The sequence below is a fragment of the Osmerus eperlanus genome, chromosome 24, assembly GCF_963692335.1.
Source record: "Osmerus eperlanus chromosome 24, fOsmEpe2.1, whole genome shotgun sequence".
Lineage (NCBI taxonomy): Eukaryota > Metazoa > Chordata > Actinopteri > Osmeriformes > Osmeridae > Osmerus > Osmerus eperlanus.
In genome coordinates this window covers 1,279,401-1,298,105 of record NC_085041.1, presented here as the reverse complement: position 1 = coordinate 1,298,105, position 18,705 = coordinate 1,279,401, and the positions used below count along the sequence as shown (strand labels likewise).

The following is an 18,705-nucleotide window of genomic DNA, read 5'->3' as shown; positions in this document are numbered from 1 at the left end:
GGCCACGCTACCGATAGTTACAAAACGAATATTAACTTTGACTCGTCATGGATGCTAAAGTCCTGCAACACGGAAGGGGTTATATGTCTATGGGTGTAGCCCACAGATAAAGATGTAGCCAGCCAGGGGAACTGCTTTTAAACCGAGTGTGTATATCTGATTTAGACCTCATGTGGGTTAAACCAAGTCAAGCAAGAGAAAGCAGATTGTTTAGATCAATAAGCAATGAAATTGAGTGTATATAATAATAATAATAAGACTTTATTTATATAGCCGGTTTCATACAAGAATTGCAGCTCAAAGTGCTTTACATAAAATCAATGAAAACAATATTAGAAGTAATAAAACCCCTCTGAACACAGACCGCAGTCTTTGCGGTAATCCAGAACAATCTCAGACCTTTTGCAAAGCAGTCCAGAACCTATGTTGCTCAAGCCTTTTGATTACAAGCCGCAGTCTTTGCGGTATCTCGAGCCACAGTCTTTGCGGTATCTCGAGCCACAGTCTTTGCGGTATCTCGAGCCACAGTCTTTGTGGTTTCCCAAATGTTGTAGGCTAGAGCTAGCCTAACTCTTCTCTGAAGTTATATTGTAGCAGAAAAACAGGCGTCGCTCTTTTGAGAAGATTGCGTTGCTAATGTTTGAACAAACATTTTGAGAGAACTTAGCTTAAGTAAGCCTACCTACAGTGTCGCCTACCATTGAGAGACTTCATAATATAAATAAAATTTAACTAAACACAGGCCGCAATCTTTGCGGGAATCCAAAAATCAATAAAAATAATAATACAACTAATAAAAGTAATGAAACCCATCTGAGATCAAATTAGTTAAATGCTTTGGTAAAAAGATAGGTTTTAAGCTGTCTTTTGAAAATGCCTAGCGTGTTTGCTTCCCTAATATTTATGGGTAATGTGTTCCATAGTTTGGGGGCGTAAATGACAAAGGCCGCATCACCAATCTTCTTATGACTGTATAGGTGACCATTAATACTAATTTTAGGAATGTTGACCATAACATGAAATCAGTTGATTTGTCTTGTTCTTCTTACATTTTGCCTTTTATTTAGCAAAAGACCAATAACAGTTTCTATTACATATGTTACAGAAAATCCATCCATATCACACCACATGGAAACACCTGAGGTCTGAGGTGTTCACTTACTGTTTGAGGTGTTTCCTTCCTGTCTGAGGTGTTTCCTTCCTGTCTGAGGCGGTCACTTCCTGTTTGAGGTGTTTCCTTCCTGTCTGAGGCGGTCACTTCCTGTTTGAGGTGTTTTCTTCCTGTCTGAGGTGTTTCCTGTGTATCCAGCAGCTCTGTCACAGGTGCTGGTAAAGCAGCAGCGTTGCCAGGGTGATCAGACAAACCCCTGATGTGCTGACCGCCCAGTCTATGGTCTGTTGGAACCTCTGGTCACGCCTCCTTCGAATCCCAGCCCGGCGGACCCTTACGGAACTTCCGACTTCTCTCCTGACCGTGTCATCTTGTGTCCCGTTCCCATTGGCCGCAGTTTGACTGACAGCCCTCTCCGCCATTGTGAGGTCACTGGTGTTCTGGTTGCTGGGAAGTCGATCTGAAGATTGAAATATTATTCACTGGTCAACTGTTGGCGGTAATCTCATCCACAAGCTGTCATTAGAGATACCTCTAAATAAAGTAATCAGCAATCAAATTTAAAAGACAACATTGGAAATACTGGGCAGAGGAATCTTTTAACAGTCTTTAGACTTCATTTGAAATGTCATTAAAATAATTATAATTGACATAATAGAGAGTAGGACAATGACCATTGTGATTGTGATGAGATGATTGTGACAATCCTGCCACCTTGTGGCATAAGTGAGTAAATGCATGACATGTTCATGACATTGCTAATAAGTGACTTACATTAGAGGCTAAAACTACAGCCTTGCCAACATCATTAGAGGCTGACAACATAAGAGGCCAACATAATTTGAGGCTGACACCATTAGAGGCCGACAACATTATAGGCCAACAACATTAGAGACTGACACCATTAGAAGCCATCAATATTAGAGGCTAATATCAATGACTTACCAAGAACAGCTTGCATGAGGCCTCCAATCAGAGCGATGAGGGCTGAGACTACAGACGCATAAGCCTGTCGACCAGAACCAGGAAGAACATTAGAGGACTTCACATGCACTTACAGAACAGAAGAAGAGCCCAGTGAAGTGACTAATGCAGAGAGGGAGGGAGGCAGGGAGGGAGAGGCAGGGGGGCAGGGAGGCAGGGAGGCAGAGAGGATAGCTACTAATGAGAGCTGGATGGGGTCCTGAGTCAGCGATCTCCAGGCTCGTCCCATCTGGAGAGCCAGCAGGAGCAGAGCGCAGGGCAGCACCTCCTCCTCCTGCACACATCTGAGGAGACACGCCACACACTCATACACACAAACCACACACTGTACACAAACACAGCAGTCAACTGCACTCAATACACATTCAATACACACTATCCACTATACACACTATACCTCTACACACACCACACACACACACCGTGAAGCTCCAGCATTGTCTCCAGCCTGAGGTATAGGATATCTATAGTGCCCGTCTGCAGTCTTGGGAGGTGAAATTAAGACCTTTAATTTCATTAAAACCATTCTGTAAAAGAGAGAGAGAGAGGGGGAGGGAGGGGGTACCTTAGCAGCAGCTTCACCACCACAGCCTCCTGGTCATCCTGCTGAGACACATTCACCTGCCTCTGGAGCCGGCCTGGAACAGCATGACCCTCCAGCACCACCACGGCCAGATTATAAAACCCCTGGGGAGGAGGAGGAGGAGGAGGAGGGGGAGGAGGGGGGAGGATGAGGGAGAGGAGGAGGAGGAGGGGGGGAGGATGAGGGGGAGGAGGATGAGGGAGAGGAGGGGGAGGTTGAGGGAGAGGAGGGGGAGGAGGGGGGAGGATGAGGGAGAGGAGGGGGAGGAGGGGGGGAGGGAGAGGAGGAGGAGGAGGAGGAGGAGGAGGAGGGGGGAGGAGGAGGAGGAGGGGGAGGAGGGGGGGAGAGAGAGGAGGAGGAGGAGGAGGAGGAGGAGGGGGGAGGAGGAGGGAGAGGAGGGGGAGGAGGGGGGAGGATGAGGGAGAGGAGGAGGAGGAGGGGGGAGGATGAGGGAGAGGAGGGGGAGGAGGAGGGGGGAGGAGGAGGGAGAGGAGGGGGAGGAGGGGGGAGGAGGAGGGAGAGGAGGGGGAGGAGGAGGAGGGGGGAGGAGGAGGGAGAGGAGGGGGAGGAGGGGGGGGAGGGAGAGGAGGAGGAGGGGGGAGGAGGAGGGAGAGGAGGGGGAGGAGGGAGAGGAGGAGGAAGGAGGAGGAGGGGGGAGGAGGAGGGAGAGGAGGGGGAGGAGGGGGGGAGGGAGAGGAGGAGGAGGAGGAGGGGGGAGGAGGAGGAGGAGGAGGAGGAGGGGGAGGGGGAGGAGGAGGGAGAGGAGGGGGAGGAGGGGGGAGGATGAGGAGTGAGCGAGAAGGAGGAGGAGAACCATGAGTGTGACGGTGGACTCCTGAGTGCTGGGTCCTAGACAGCACTGTGTATTATAGAAATGAACTGTCTGGGAGGGTCAATTGGTGTAAATATAGAAGTGGGAGAGAGGGAAGGTAATGAAAGAGATAACAGCTCTAGTGGTGATAGATCGATCGAGACAAGAAGAGAGAGGGGGATAGAGACGGACACAGAGAGACCAGAGAGAGAGAGAGAGAGAGACAGAGAGACAGAGAGAGGGAAGAGAGAGCGAGACAGAGAGAGAGAGAGAGAGAGAGAGAGAGAGAGACAGAGAGAGACAGAGAGAGAGACGGAAGCGAGAGAGGGACCAGAGAGAGGGAAGAGAGAGACAGAGGGGGGAGAGAGGGAGACTGACCTGGGAGCTGCCTGCCAAGCCGGCCCTGGTGTACAGAGATATGGCCTGGACCACGTCAGGGGTCACGACCCCGGGCCCACCATGGTAGAACAAATCTCCCATCTTTAGCAGGCCTGAGAGAGAGAGAGACATAGACATATATAGACAGAGAGAGAGAGACAGAGAGAGAGACATAGACATATATAGACAGAGAGAGAGAGACAGAGAGAGAGAGAGACATAGACATATATAGACAGAGAGAGAGACACATATAGAATGCTTGATTTGAGTTTCCCATTTTATAATGTTGAACAGCAGTAAGTGTGGAGGAGTAGTTAGTCACCAGATGGGTGGGGGTTGTGGTTCAGGGTGGAGTAGTTGTGGTACCTCCACTGGCAGTCATAGTTCTCCCCCAGCCCCTGCACAGAGGGTTGTGACAGCTACATGATGAACATCGCTACTAACACTGAACATCATGCATATAAGTGGTTTTCCACATGTCCTGCGTGTTTTAGATCAGTGGTTCTTAACCCTGTCCTCAAGTACCACCTGTCCTGCATGTTTTAGATCAGTGGTTCTTAACCCTGTCCTCAAGTACCACCTGTCCTGCATGTTTTAGATGTTTCCCTGCTCCAACACACCTGATTCAAATGAATGGTCGTTAGCAGGCTTCTACAGAGCTAGATAACGACTCATTTGATTCAGGTGTGCTGGAGCTAGTGCGCTAGTCTGGTCTGACCCGGTCTGACCTGAGGAACAGGCAACTCACCTCACACAGGTAAGCAGCATTGTTTTGAGCTACGCCCAAACCAGTTTCAGCAGCGAGTACATATTTCACCAGGGCCTCGGTCCTTAGAACAGACACACACAGTCACACACATATATACACACACACACAATCACAATACATGCAAAGCCATCCATACATACACACAATACTCACAAACAATCGTCACAATGCATGCAAGCAAGCACACACCCACCCACACATCAGATTAAATATCAGTCAAACTGAACGAAAGGAGAAGATTTGAATTGCAGTTTCTCACATGGAGCCCTGTAGGTAAGCCTGGAGCGCAGCTTGGACTACATATCCCAGAAAGCCGTTCTTCTCACACACCGTCTTCAGCATGCTGCGAGAGAAGCTTTAGTAAATGACATATGTCTTTCCGAGGGAGATTAGCACTGATTCACCTCGTTAAATCTGGTAGCTCAAGCACGAACTGAACACACAATTAGTCTCAAGACCTGCAGTTTGTTTTAAAGCCCAGAAGATTATTGTGACTACAGTGTGTTTATTATTATCGTTCTGGAACAGGGTCGCTCCTGACCCGGTCTGGCGTCCTATCTGAGGCCTTCACACTGAACTGCCCAAACACAATGACAGAGAGGTTTATTTATAGACGTGCAACTGGCAGGTGCTGTTTTCTGAATCAGGCCTCGTCATTGTCTGAGGCGGACCTGCCTTGCTGTGGGGTAACATTTAGAGGAGCAAATAGGAGTGAGAGAGAGGTGGGGGGGAGAGAGAGACAGGCGGGGGGTAGAGAGAGGTGGGGGGAGAGAGAGGTGGGGGGAGAGAGAGGTGGGGGGAGAGAGAGACAGGCGGGGGGGAGAGAGAGGTGGGGGGAGAGAGAGCGGGGGGGAGAGAGAGAGAGCGGGGGGGGAGAGAGAGGGGGGGGAGAGAAACAGAAAGAGAGAAAGCAGAGAGAGAAAAGACAGAAAGAGACAAGGAGAGAGAGAGAGGTGGGGGGGAGAGAGGTGGAGGGAGAGAGAGAGAGCGGGGGGAGAGAGAGAGGGGCGGGGGGGAGAGAGAGAGAGCGGGAGAGAGAGAGGTGGAGGGAGAGAGAGAGAGGTGGGCGGGGGGGAGAGAGAGAGAGCGGGGGGAGAGAGAGAGGTGGGGGGAGAGAGAGGTGGAGGGAGAGAGAGAGAGAGAGCGGGGGGAGAGAGAGAGAGGTGGAGGGAGAGAGAGAGGGGCGGGGGGGAGAGAGAGAGAGCGGGAGAGAGAGAGAGGTGGAGGGAGAGAGCGGGGGGGAGAGAGAGAGAGCGGGGGGGTACTTACATTACGGCCTTCTCCTCGTCCTTGGACACGCCGGGCAGGTGTCCGGTGGACAGGTACCACGCCGCTTGGACCGCTGCCTCCACGTGGCCGAACGCCGAAGCGTTCAGGAAGAGGAGGAACGCCGCCGTCTTGTCGTCAACGACAACAACAACAACCTCGCTAACTTTACACAACAACAACAACAACCTCGCTAACTTTACACGATGACAACAACCTCGCTAACTTTACACAACGACAACAACAACCTCGCTAACTTTACACGACGACAATACATGACATTACTTTCAACATGACTGTTATATGAGGTACCTCGTTCCTCTGTGGGCTACCTGGCAGATGCCCGCTCAGGTGATAGATGCCCAGGTTGTGCATGGCGTTGGCACTCCCGTTGTGTGCGGCCTGCTGGAAGTAGAGAGCAGCAGAGCTGTGGTTCCTCAGCACCTCCCCGTGGTACCAGCCCAGCCCGTTCAGCGCTTCAGCACAGCCCTGGGGAGCCGAGCACAGATGGATCCTAGTACAGTACAGTTTACTTGTATAGTGAAAGTAGCACAGATGGATCCTAGTACAGTACAGTTTACTTGTATAGTGAAAGTAGAGTTATTTTTGTTTAGCGCTAGAACCGGGACTGATCTTTGATGTTCTGCTGTATTTCTTTTCAGTTTTCAGTCTTATTAGATGTGAAACTGTGTGGGGGGGGCAGGGGGGGGGTGAAATGTTTCGTTACCATGGCAGCGGCTTTCTCCATCAGTTGAAGCCCCAGAGTTTTGTTCCTTTTCACTCCTTGTCCCTGCATGAGCCACGATCAAACACACATGTTCACACGCGCACACACACACACACACACACACACACACACACACACACACACACACAGTTAAAACTTCAGTAAGATGAAAAAAAGTTCAGTAAGATGCATGTGTGGTAGGGCACAGTCTGACCTTGAGCAGGAGGACAGAGTAGTCATACATGGACGAGGGGTCCTTCATTTCCATGGCGCTCGTCTTGTACCATCGCAGGGCGCTCGCTACGTCCTTTGTGGCACCGTTTCGTCCAAATAAAATCTTGGCCAGGAATTTCTGCAGAAAGTCAAGAGCACATTTCTAAATTGATGTTATGTTGCCAGAACAGGAATATATTTTTTATAAAATATATTATTAATGTTAGAATATTATATCTGTAATTTAACCTGAGATTCTACATCTCCCCTCTCAGCGTTGAACTGGAGAAACTGGAAGGAGTCTCCTGATTGGTGGGTCAGCCTGTCAATCTCTTCCTGGACGCTCAGATGCACATGCTCGATGATGTATTGCTGTGAGAGCAGAACAGAACGGCCGTCAACAGGTGTGGAAGCCAAACCAGAACGTCCCACCAACACCTCGCACGTGTATGGTCCTGTAAGGGGGTTTAACTCGTGTTTGCAGCTTTTTGATTTATACTTGTAACTTTTTATTTGTTTATATTGTTGTGTTTGTAACTGTGAAGATGCTGCTGCCTTTCTCTTGGCCATGACGCTAGCTCTTGAAAAATAGATCTGTAAAGTGTGTGTAACACCTCTGTCTCCAAAGCCCTGCCGTGGTCCAGTACGGTCTGAGCCCCGGCGTTGGTGTAGTAGGAGCAGGCTACGCCCAGGTCCCTGGGGAACCCGTCCAGGCCCTGGCTGTGCTTGTAGCCCAGGTGCATGAGACACAGACGCTCGTCTCCTGATGCCCCCATCAGGCTTAACACCTGAGCCTGGGGGTCAAAGGTCATACAGAGGTCAAATCAGAGGATGTAGACACCTCAGGGCTCACAAGGCACCTCTTTGTTATTGTATAAGTTGGTTTTATACGTTTAGTCAGTTGTTGCCTCGCTATATTCACACAAGTCACAACATTCACAACCTGATTCAAATGAAGGGTCATTACCCGGCTTCCACAGAGCTTGATAACAACCCATTCATTTGAATCGAGCACCAGGATTGGAGAACCCTGCTCTAGCAAACTGTGTTCCTGGGTACCTGCAGGGGGTCCCCTGCCCCGCCCAGCCCAGACAGGTGCAGGGCGGCCAGGAGAAGCGAGGCCTGGTGGTGTCCTGAGCACGAGGACACCTGGAGGAGAGTCAGCAGGGAGGAGGGGGTGTCTGGGTGAGAGCGCCACCAAGCAGACAGCTGGGTCACTACATGCTCAAATAGCTTCCTGCCCAGACTCCTAGTCCAGGACCCTGCAGACACACGTGACACACATGTACTGTAACTAGCATGTATGTGAATTTAACATGTAATCATTGTCCTGTGGGTAAGGAGGTATTGTTAGGTACAGTGAGGTACTGTAAAACCTTCTGAATGTGGAGTTCTGCACCAGTGAGGTACCTGTAAGCAGGTTGTTGTGATGAGAGGAGAGGAATCTCATGAAGTCTCTGTATTCCTTCTGTGTCTCCCACTCCCAGCTCTGTAAACACACCTTCTGTCCAAACCGGTTCCACAATCCAACAAAGTAACAGGGGCAGGAAGCTGTGAAACACACAAACGTTCTCAGAGGGAGATGACCCACAGGTGAGCAGCTGAGCTTGCTGAGCCAGGGCCAGACCGGGCGCCGGGCAGGTACCAGACACCGTCATGCCCACGGCCGTAGGCTACTCCAGCCTGGGTTAGTGTTTTTCCTGCCCGAGTGTCTCATTCCCTGTGTTCAGTGTTAGTGGCTCCACCTGTGTCTTGTAAATTCAGGTTTTTAGAGAGTCCTGCCTCCTCACCCGTCATGAACATGTGATCTGTCAGATGGTGGAGGAGAGCAGCAGTGAATCCCCTGGTGACCTCGTACTTCCTGTGTGCGCGGTCCAGAGCCAGCGACGTCTGACATAGAGGGTTAACCACCTGCAACGACAACAACACCTGCTGTCGTAACACCTGCCTGAGCCCTTCCACTCACCTGTACTGGTGAACACACTGTCTTTTACATTTAGTCATTTAGCAGACGCTCTTATCCAGAGCGACTTACAGTAAGTACAGGGACATTCCCCCCGAGGCAAGTAGGGTGAAGTGCCTTGCCCAAGGACACAACGTCAGTTGGCATGACCGGGAATCGAACTGGCAACCTTCAGCCCGACTCCCTCACCGCTCAGCCACCTGACTCCCTTTTAACCATCTATTGTATTTCATCTTTGTTTAGTTGTGGGTGAACAGGATGTTTGGTTTAAATATTTTATACAAAGACAACATGATTACTCTAAATTATAAATATTATAGTTGGGTGCATTATGTACTGCACCTTGTCAGTCCCAATACGGTAGTATTTTATTGGTCCAAAGTAGCCTGTGATACCAGGGATGTACATGCTTCCTCCAATCACAAAGTATCCGCTGGTGTCATTATAATGTATGCTACTGTTGAAACTGAAAATACATTTAAAAAGTTGCACTTAAAAGTCCATAAATAGCATGAGCTTGTTACAATGTACTCACCCCCCCCCCCCGCATAAAAATAAAAATAAAAATATATATTATTAATTACTTACTCATAAACGTGTGTGTGACTTTCTATTTCCCCTGCTGTGGACACGGCTGTTACTTCCAAGGTCACCTGAAGTCACAGAACACAGTTTGAGCTCACCAATGACAACAGCTACCTGGGGAAAAGGTACAGCTGCCTGGTGGGTGTGGTGTGGTGTGGATGTGGGTGTGTAATGGATGTGGTGTGGGAATGGATGTGGTGTGGATGTGGTGTGGATGTGGGTGTGTAATGGATGTGGTGTGGATGTGGTGTGGATGTGGGTGTGTAATGGATGTGGTGTGGGAATGGATGTGGTGTGGATGTGGTGTGGATGTGGTGTGGATGTGTGGTGGATGTGGATGCGTGGTACCTTGGAGTCTTGGATGTAGAAGTCCAGTCTAGTCCAGGTTCTGAGAGGCAGAGCCGTGTGGGACCTGAAGGCCTTGTCTTCTCCCCGAGCCAAGCGGACCTGGACCACTATATTCCCTGAGCAGCACATCACAACAACACTCATACATGAATGAACGTGTGCAAGCACAGGTGGAAAATAGTGCCAGCCAGAACTAATATTGACTTGTGCATCTACATGCTAACAGTGCTTAAAGGGGCCCCACACCCAGCCAGGTACAGACCCAGCCAGGTACAGACCCAGCCAGGTACAGACCCAGCCAGGTACAGACCCAGACAAGCCTCACCTGTGCTGGAGAGCCTCACCTGTGCTGGAGAGTTGGATGAGAGGGGACTGGTACGTGTTGTTGCTGTCAACATGATGGATGATGCCACACAGCTTCAAGAGACACCCACTCAGCAGGTACACCCACACAGACACCGTCGCCCTGGAAACAGCGACAGATGGATTAACTACCTGGCTACCTGGGAATGAGGTTGAGTTGACCGCCGTCAGCTTTTCAAAGCCGCTCTCCAGGAGGCCTGGCAGTGTGTGTGTGTGTGTGTCTGTGTGTGTGAGAGTGTATGTGATGCTTGGCTGAAGTGAGAAATGGAAGTGAGGTGAGCTGTGAGCGCTGAAACAGACACCTCACAGACACGTCCCCTAACGGAACACTCTGGAGAGGCCAGGCAGCTCTGACAGAGAAGGATAACATGTTCATTTCCTGGACTCTTTCCTCAACAGCCTTGTATAGTACATTTAGGGGATTTGAACCTGCAACCTCTTGATCTGCAGTCAACTGAGCTACCCTCTGGTGGTGAGGTAGAAGCTGGTGAACAAAGATATAGCCCTAACCCTATAACTGAGTCATCAGCAGTCTTCCTCCTCTGAGTAACTTTAGAAGCGTCATCTTGGTACGAGACACCAGAGGTGTTAGGGTTCATGGACAGGTAGGCCGGGAGGCGCCCCCCTCACCTGGGTCGCTCCACGGCTCGGAGGCGCTCTCTCTCCAGCTCCCGGTTGGAGAACGGGACAAACGTGCGCACCACTCCGAAATTCTCGCCCGTGCTCGCCAGAGGGAACATCAGCATGTCCACCGTGGCTAGAAATCAAAACAACAGCCTCTGACATCACTGCTCCTGGTTCCAGACTTCAGGGCTGCTGGTGGGTGAGGCCAGAGCAGCTCTTCATCCTTGCCCAATCAATACCCCGTGCTCTATAAATAATGTATTCTCTGACGCAATTAACGATGTAACACAAGGTTTTATAACCCTTAGGGGAACAGACTGCTTCATCACAGATCACACACAGAATCGACTGGAGCTGAAATCCGATGTACAACGATCCACTTCAGACCCCTGATGGGTTCCTCTGTACTTTCTACTGGCACTGTTTGTTATGTGTGTCGCTCTAGATATGTGTCTGCTAAAAGAATCAAATATAAAACGTAGAGCTGACCTGACTCATGTGGACACTGGTAGTGCCTGGCTCCCTCCAGCCTCCAGAGCAGCTCAGCACCCCAGGAGGGAGTCCTCGTGTGGGGCATGGTGAGCCGGTCTGAGGGGGGTAAGACTGGGAGCTCCCTGGAGGTTCTCTCCAGCGAAGACGAGCCCTGCTAGGGAGACGTGGAGCAGGTTAGGGGACGGTGTGTTGACCTGGCCCACCTCACACACAGTTACACACACACACACACACACTCGTACACACACACACATATCTAAACAAAGTGATTGATAGGTATTACCTGATAAACCTGTCGACTATTTGCACAATTTTACTATTTGGTAAGCGGAACAGTGTGTATATACCCGCGCTATATGCTTAGTCAAATCTTGCGTCTAACAGTATTGATATTTAAAAACATGGCGATCGCAGGCTACTGTGGGCTACTGCACCAAACCCAACTGAGGTATTCAAATTATTCACAGGAAACTGAAGTATTGGACTAGACATTAAATTACAATTAACACTACATTAATCAGATATTTCCTTACCAGTGACAGTGCGACAGCGGCGATGGCATACTTAAAAAGTTTTAAGACGAGAATATGTGTCATTTTCTGATGAGTCCGGGACGTTTGTGTTGTAGTCACCTGTTGGGTAAATAGTCATGTCGGAAACCTGTCACCAAACCAGTATCACTGGTGTTGCAACTATAGTAGCTAAAAGTGCCCAGTGGCAAGTTCTCCCTTTGTTCTGCAATGTTCTATAGGTGCACCCAGGACTGGCTCACTTTCCACCGGCTTGTCTTTGTCGGAAGTTGGAACCCATGTCGACAGACATTTCACATGAACTTCCTTCCAAGGATATATGAATTGACAGATTGCCGCAAGAGCAATGTGGGTTATAGTGGGCTTTCGATGCACATGTGCACGCAAATGCTCTTTGCTGGCTATTCTTCGACAGGTTCATCCACGCCGTTAAGCATGAAGATGTATTCTGACACGTTGACCCGCGGCTTCGCTGTGTTGTACACCACTCTACACCAAAGCACGAGGTAACTGGAGCATCACGTGCGCATCATGTTCCCGGTTTATACCAGCTATAGCTATGAGTACGTATGAATCCTCACATGAAAAATGTTTTGCCTTCATTTCAGTGCATCCGAGCAGCCCTAATGTGTTGTGTGCTTGATACGATGCTTTCATTTTCTTTGACATGAGTCCTTGGGAGACAAGATTCCTATAAAAGGACTGCGTTCACAACCAGCTGAATCAATGTGTAAAAGACAAGAGCATAATGACATTTCATACGACGAGATAAAACAAATGAATTTAAATTGGAATTGAAAGACTACATTTTCTTAATTAAAGCCTTGCTAATAATGACATTCGTTATTTACCGCTTTAAGACTTTTCGGCGTAATCTCAAATAAATGGCTTTGCAGGAGCTGTGTGGTTTACCAGGTTCCGCGCGTAGCCTCTCTCGCGGTCTCCCCCAGAACGACGCCTCGCTGCTTCCGAGAGACGAGGCCAGGAGTAGCTCCTCGGATACCTGGACTTGGAGACCCACAAACCCCCCATTAAGCTTCTACATACCTGTAGCAGACTACCTGGAAGAGAGCCCATTACATTTTGGCCAAATCCGTTCCTCTCCTCCTCCAGGCTCCTCCACGACACCAGACTCCATCCTCTCAGCTCTCTCTCTCCCCCTCAGCCTCCCCCCTTTCTCCTCCTCCCCCTCCGTCCCCCTGCCCTTCCCCCTCTCCCATGGCACCACCACGCTTGCCTTCCTGTTCCAAGGCGGGGTGATCGCGGCGGCCGACACCAGATCCAGCTGTTCGGGCCTGGTCGCCTGTCCAGCCTCCCAGAAGATCCTCCCGGTCCACTCCCATCTGGTGGGCACCACGTCGGGCACGTCTGCCGACTGCGCCCTCTGGAAGCGGATCCTCTCCAGGGAGCTCAGGCTGTACCAGTTGCGTCACGGCCGGAGGCTGTCCACAGGGGGCGCCGCTAAGCTGCTGGCCCACATGCTGCACCCGTTCAAGGGGACGGAGTTGTGTGTGGCCGCCACGCTGTGCGGCTGGGACGGGGGGGAGGTGGAGGCCTGCCCTCTGCACGAGGCGGAGGCAGTGGAGGCAGGAGGAGAGGCAGTTCAAGAGGCGGGTGGGGAGGCAGCGGAGGCAGGTGCAGAGGCAGGCAGGGAGGCAGTTTCTGAGGCAGTGGAAACAGGACCGGAGGTGGTGGAGGCAGGTGGAGAGGAAGTTTCTGAGGCAGTGGAGGCAGGTTTGGAGGCAGACAGAGAGACAAGCCCAGAACCAGGGTCAGACAACAGCAAGAGTGACCACAAGAGACCCCGAACATCCCTCCCCTCCACGCCCGTAGCCTGGAGGAAGAGCCAGTGTCTCCGCCCCTCCACCAGAGGGCGCCAGTGCACTGCTGGAGGCAGGCAGGGCTTCTCAGGGCCCAGCCTGTACTACGTGTGCAGCGACGGCACCCGCCTGCAGGGGGAGCTGTTCTCCGTGGGCTCCGGGTCGCCCTACGCGTACTCGGTGCTGGACGGCCAGGTGCGCTGGGGCCTGAGCGTGGGCGAGGCGGTGGTCGTGGCCAGGGAGGCCGTGTTCAGAGCCACGCACAGGGACGCCTACTCTGGGAACTGTGTGGACCTGTACCACGTGACCGCGCAGGGCTGGACGCGCAGGCAGAGGGAGGAACTAAAAGAGGAGTACTACAGGGAGAAAGAGGAGAGAGAGAGAGAGAGAGAGAGGGGGGGGGGGGGAGAGAGAGAGAGAGAGAGAGGAGGGGGGGAAGGGACTGAGAGGAAGAGAAAGGGAGAGTGAAAGGGTAGCAGAGAAAGGGAAAGAATGAGAAAGAGAGGGTATAGGACTAAGAAGAGAGAGAGAGAGAAAGGGAAGGAGAGAAGGAGAGGGACAGAGAATATATATATATATATATATATATATATATAGAGAGAGAGAGAGAGAGAGAGAGAGAGAGAGACTGAAAGAGAAGGAGAAAGAAACAGAGAGAGACAGATTATGACCATGACAGGGCATAGATATGAACTGAATTGAAAGATAGACAGGTAGGAGTTTAAAAACAATATTAGAAACTTAAGAACCATATTTTTGCTAAACCTTAAACTCATGGATGAACTGAATGTTAGCAGCAGCAATATATTGATGAAGAACAACTCAATGTTCAAAGTGCTTTTGTTAATTAGCTTTTTTTAATAAGGGGAATTTCATCAGACACATAACATACATGTCTGAATACCAATTATTTCAAGTATTTTTGAAATGTAAAGTTGTATCCGATGGATCCACGCTCCAGTTACAGTATATAGAACAGAACCTTTCATATTTCATAAGTTTTGGTCTTTGATGAAAATCTATGATGCACTGTGAAAGAATGTAATTATGTGAACATGAAGGGAGGCCAATGTAGAGAGAACTTGTGGAGGGAGAGAGGGAAAGGAGGAGAGAGGGAGAAGGGGGGAGGAAGGAAGGGAGAGGTGGGGAGGGAGGGAGAAATCTGAATTGTGGAGAAAGTTACGGAACTGTAAAAAGGGGGCCATTAAAAATAACCTGTTAAAACATTAACTGGTGCATGTGCTCCTTTTGTGCCATGGGTAACAGGGTAGAACTTATAATGGAAAAATGAGATTCTGCTGACTGGCTTGATATTCCAAATGTTCTTTTGTGATTCCTCTCAAAGTAGAAAGGTGATTGGATTCTAATTGGAGCCTCTTGTTCTGTTTGAGGTGTGTAGTGAAGAGAGCACCATTACCATTCTGGAAGGAGAGCTTTCATACAGGAGAGGAGGAGAGGGGAGGAGGAGAGGAGGAGAGGAGAGGGGAGAGGAGGAGAGGGGAGGAGGAGAGTAGAGGTCAGAGAAGAGAGAAAGGGAGAGAGGGGGACTGACAGGAGGAGAGAGAGGACAGAAAGATGATGTGGAGCATATTAACTGGAACCTGAATGAGAAACCTACATAGACCAAAAAAAACTATTTCTCTGTATATCTCTCTCTTTCCCTCTCCCAATCTGTCTCTGTCTCTCTCTCTGCCTCTCTGTCTCTCTCTCTCTCTCTCTTTCCCTCTCCCAATCTGTCTCTGTCTCTTGTCTCTTCTCTGTGGAAAGAGGCAGAGCTTCAGTGTGTGGGAGAGAAATGTGCCGCTCAGGGATGCATGAAATCATTGGTAGAGGACAATAAATGTAACTGCTCCTGATTGTATAGACACACACAAACACACACACACTGCACGCAAATACACACGTTCTCACACACTTTCACATACACGCACACAATCACTGGATTAAAGGCGGAAGTTAGTCTCTGAGGCAAACGCATGCCAGAAACTGACTAATTATCAGCGAATGAGAAATGTTGAAACACGAAGCATCCTGAAAGAACAGCTCGATTCAGCTTGGTTTTTGGCAAAAGGGTGGAAATAAAGATTAAACTAAACCATCCAGGCGTTTTAATTATTCTGCTGAACAACGTGAGAAATATTAGGGTAGAGCGGTGTGTGAGTGACAGAGAGAGAGAAAGGGAGAGAGAGAAAGGGAGAGAGAGGGGAGGATGAAAAGAGAGAGAGAGCGGGATGGAGAGAGACTGAGATGAGGCTGGGACAGCACAAGAGTGTGTGAGAGTGAAAGAAAGACAACGCACCGACTATACCGTTCTAGGAATCACCGGTAATAGCGGTATCGTTCAGACACATTGGATCGTTCATTCCCGCTTTCACTTCAACCGCAAGTTAGTCGAGGATCCAGCGCATTAAGATTTCGAAAGGTACGATTAATTTAGCAGTTGCATGTGACGACGCCAAACATTTATTTCGTGAATTTGACGTTCTTTGTGTATAATTTAATCCAATCGACTAATAAATCATTTTTTTCACCAGTTCCAGGTTAAAACATTTTGTTCACTGACCGTTTTGTTTGTAGCGCAAAAAATGCGTTTCATAATTGTCATAAAAATATAGCATGTGAAGTGTGAATCTTCGCAATTTTGACTGCGCCTCCATAACCCAACACGCAGATGCTTGGAACAGATGTCTGCAGTCCTGCAAATGCATGCGACGTATTGATAGGATAAATGACCAGAGTTATCCAAAAGCAAACTGTATTCCGGCTGACTGGCTTAAGCGGAGAGCTACAACAGATGGTAGCATCGTGATATACCAGGCACTAGGATTTTCTTTCTTGGTTACACTGCCTGTGTCATCCTCCAGTGCGTGTGTGCGTGCGTTTAGTCTTGTGTGTGTGTGTGATGCAAAATGTGTGTGTATTGTGCGCGCTTGTTGGTCTTTCCCTGTTGGGGTTTTGTGTGCGCGCGCGCGTGTGCGCGTGTGCACTCAAAGTCTGTAAGTGCTTACCTGCGGAACTTTCACCGGCTTCACGTGAACGGAATCCACTTTCTTACAGACGGGGGCGAGGCCGCGGCGGAACGGTATGTTGGGCACAACATTCATTAAAACGGTTAGACCACGTGTGTGAATCACATTAACATGCGTCAGAGTGGTCACATCTCTCTAACAAGACAAGGTCGTGCTCCGGGCGCTTCTTCGCTATGCTATGCTAATGAACAGCTTTGAAGTGTGTCTGTGTCTGTGTGTGAATTTGTGTGTGTGTGTGTGTGAGAGAGAGAGTTTGTGTTTTTGCTCAAGGTAAAGCGATGGCTGTGCTTTTCACTAACATCCTTCACGGATGTTAGTGAAAAATAGTAAACCGTCACAAGGTCCGCAACTATAGCTGAAGTACTCGAGGTTCGGATCTCGCAGAAAACAAACACACGATTATTTATTTAAATACATGCCTCGTTCTACATATTTAAATGTCCCAGAGCTATTATTTACATCTGTGGCTGGACCACAGTAAGACCAACTCTGGTTACGGACCTACACACACACACACACAAACACACATTCACACACACACACACACACACGCACACAGCAACATGCAAACACAATCATGTGCATTCACATTCACACACATAGCCACCCACACAGACACACACAGAAACACACACACACACAGACACACACAGAAACACACACACAGACACCCAGAAACACACACAGTCTCTTTCTGTAGGGCAGTTCCATGTTGTCAGGACAAAGTGTAAGGATCATGTCAGCGGATGTGTTTGAAAGCTCAGGCAGTGGTGGGTCCATTTGCCTGCCACTTAAGCTTTTGATTGGCTGTCTAAGTGTCTGATGTTGATGGTAGTAAGGAAGTAAATGATGTGCTGAGTGCAGCAAGACCTCATCTCTAATCTGAGTGATTATGACAGACGGGCAAAATCGTCCATACAGGGAACCAAGAGGAAGAGGGGAAGAGGGAGAGCGAGGGGGAGGGCAGGCGGGCGAGAGAGGGGGAGGGCAGGCGGGCGAGAGAGGGGGAGGCCAGGCGGGCGAGAGAGGGTGAGGGCAGGGGAGGGAGAGAGGGGGAGGGCAGGGGAGGGAGAGAGGGGGAGGGCAGGTGGGCGAGGGAGAGAGAGGGGGAGGGCAGGTGGGCGAGGGAGAGAGAGGGGGAGGGCAGGCGGGCGAGAGGGGGAGGGCAGGTGGGCGAGAGAGGGGGAGGGCAGGCGGGCGAGAGAGGGGGGGGGCAGGCGGGCGAGGGAGAGAGAGAGAGGGGGAGGGCAGGGGAGGGAGAGAGGTAGATGAAGAGGGAGAGAGAGGGGAAAGGGGGAAAGAGAAGGATTGGGGGAGACAGAAGGAGAGGTCTTAAACACTGAGATGAACAGAGAGGAGAGAATGTAAGACAGCTGACAGAGAGCAGCTTTTACTCTTTTAGTGGCTTAATCTCCGTCCACACACACACACACACACACACACACACAAACCTCAACCCGCACACAGACACACACACACCATGCCTCCACATGCACACGCACACAGACACACAAACCAAACCTACACACACACACACACACACACACCCTCCCCCCAGAGTGAATGCGTGACATGCACAGGATATTTTTAATAAAAGGAGACCACGAGGCTGCAGTGAAGCGACTAGAGAAGAAGAGAGTGAAGTGAGAGTGAAACAGCGATTTGCAATTTAGGACTGTGTCACCACTCTCACACACACACACACACACACTCTCACACACACACACACTCTCACACAAACTCCCACCAGCCTGCAATATTACACACACTCACACACAAATGCATCATGCATCGACACACACACACTCTCGCTCACTTATATGCACACGCACACACACACACTCTCTCACGCACTCAGTGATTACACAGGATTATAGCACAATCTCACGTGTTTGTGAGGTAATACTGACGCTGTTTCAAATTAAACCAGCCACAATAACTAATGGTCTGGAAATGAATTAGTGTTGATGTATAGACTCGACACACAAATCTGGGGACCAGCGTGGAGAGCCAGGGTTTATTTAACAGTTTAACGATGAGAGGTACAGAGGAGCATATCTTCCATTAATATTGATGAGAAGACATTATGTGTGAGTGCGAGAAAGAACA

The 18,705-nt window shown here is 49.8% G+C and overlaps 2 protein-coding genes across 6 annotated transcripts; one reads left to right on the top strand and one right to left on the bottom strand.

The window, feature by feature from the left end:
- Window positions 1-240: 240 nt before the first annotated feature.
- On the bottom strand, window positions 241-11,900 carry LOC134011019 (protein sel-1 homolog 3). Of its 5 annotated transcripts, none has more exons than XM_062450415.1 (25): window positions 11,751-11,900; window positions 11,215-11,371; window positions 10,732-10,858; window positions 10,083-10,204; window positions 9,739-9,854; window positions 9,394-9,458; window positions 9,148-9,271; window positions 8,633-8,753; window positions 8,253-8,393; window positions 7,902-8,104; window positions 7,457-7,636; window positions 7,092-7,214; window positions 6,844-6,981; window positions 6,630-6,692; window positions 6,215-6,391; window positions 5,906-6,033; window positions 4,896-4,979; window positions 4,616-4,697; window positions 4,190-4,265; window positions 3,868-3,980; window positions 2,661-2,782; window positions 2,274-2,379; window positions 2,057-2,120; window positions 1,291-1,571; window positions 241-1,230 (listed from the first exon to the last, which is right to left on the bottom strand). In XM_062450415.1, exons 1-24 carry the CDS (start codon window positions 11,811-11,813, stop codon window positions 1,318-1,320), a joined length of 2,949 nt encoding a protein of 982 aa, XP_062306399.1. In that variant the 5' UTR covers window positions 11,814-11,900; the 3' UTR covers window positions 241-1,230; window positions 1,291-1,317. The 5 variants fall into 5 exon arrangements, 4 of the variants coding, with proteins under 4 accessions (XP_062306399.1, XP_062306398.1, XP_062306400.1 ...); XR_009928369.1 differs by lacking the exon at window positions 241-1,230 and adding an exon at window positions 2,518-2,579 and having other exon boundaries at window positions 1,495-1,571; XM_062450414.1 differs by having other exon boundaries at window positions 241-1,571.
- Window positions 11,901-11,980: 80 nt separating this feature from the next.
- LOC134011020 (proteasome subunit beta type-11-like) lies at window positions 11,981-13,969 on the top strand (the record flags this gene model as incomplete). The annotated part of the gene is made up of 1 exon (XM_062450419.1): window positions 11,981-13,969. A coding segment is annotated over exon 1 (1,338 nt), but the record flags the coding sequence as incomplete, so codon positions are not given.
- Between the last annotated feature and the right edge of the window lie 4,736 nt (window positions 13,970-18,705).

Excerpts from the sequence above, each read along its gene's own strand:
- LOC134011019 (XM_062450414.1), bottom strand. The coding sequence starts at position 11,813 with ATGACACATATTCTCGTCTTAAAACTTTTTAAGTATGCCATCGCCGCT. Across the intron at positions 8,105-8,252 it reads TCACAACAACCTGCTTACAG|GGTCCTGGACTAGGAGTCTG; the intron begins GTACCTCACTGG and ends GTGTGTCTGCAG. Across the intron at positions 2,121-2,273 it reads ACCCCATCCAGCTCTCATTA|GCTTATGCGTCTGTAGTCTC; the intron begins GTAGCTATCCTC and ends TCTGGTCGACAG.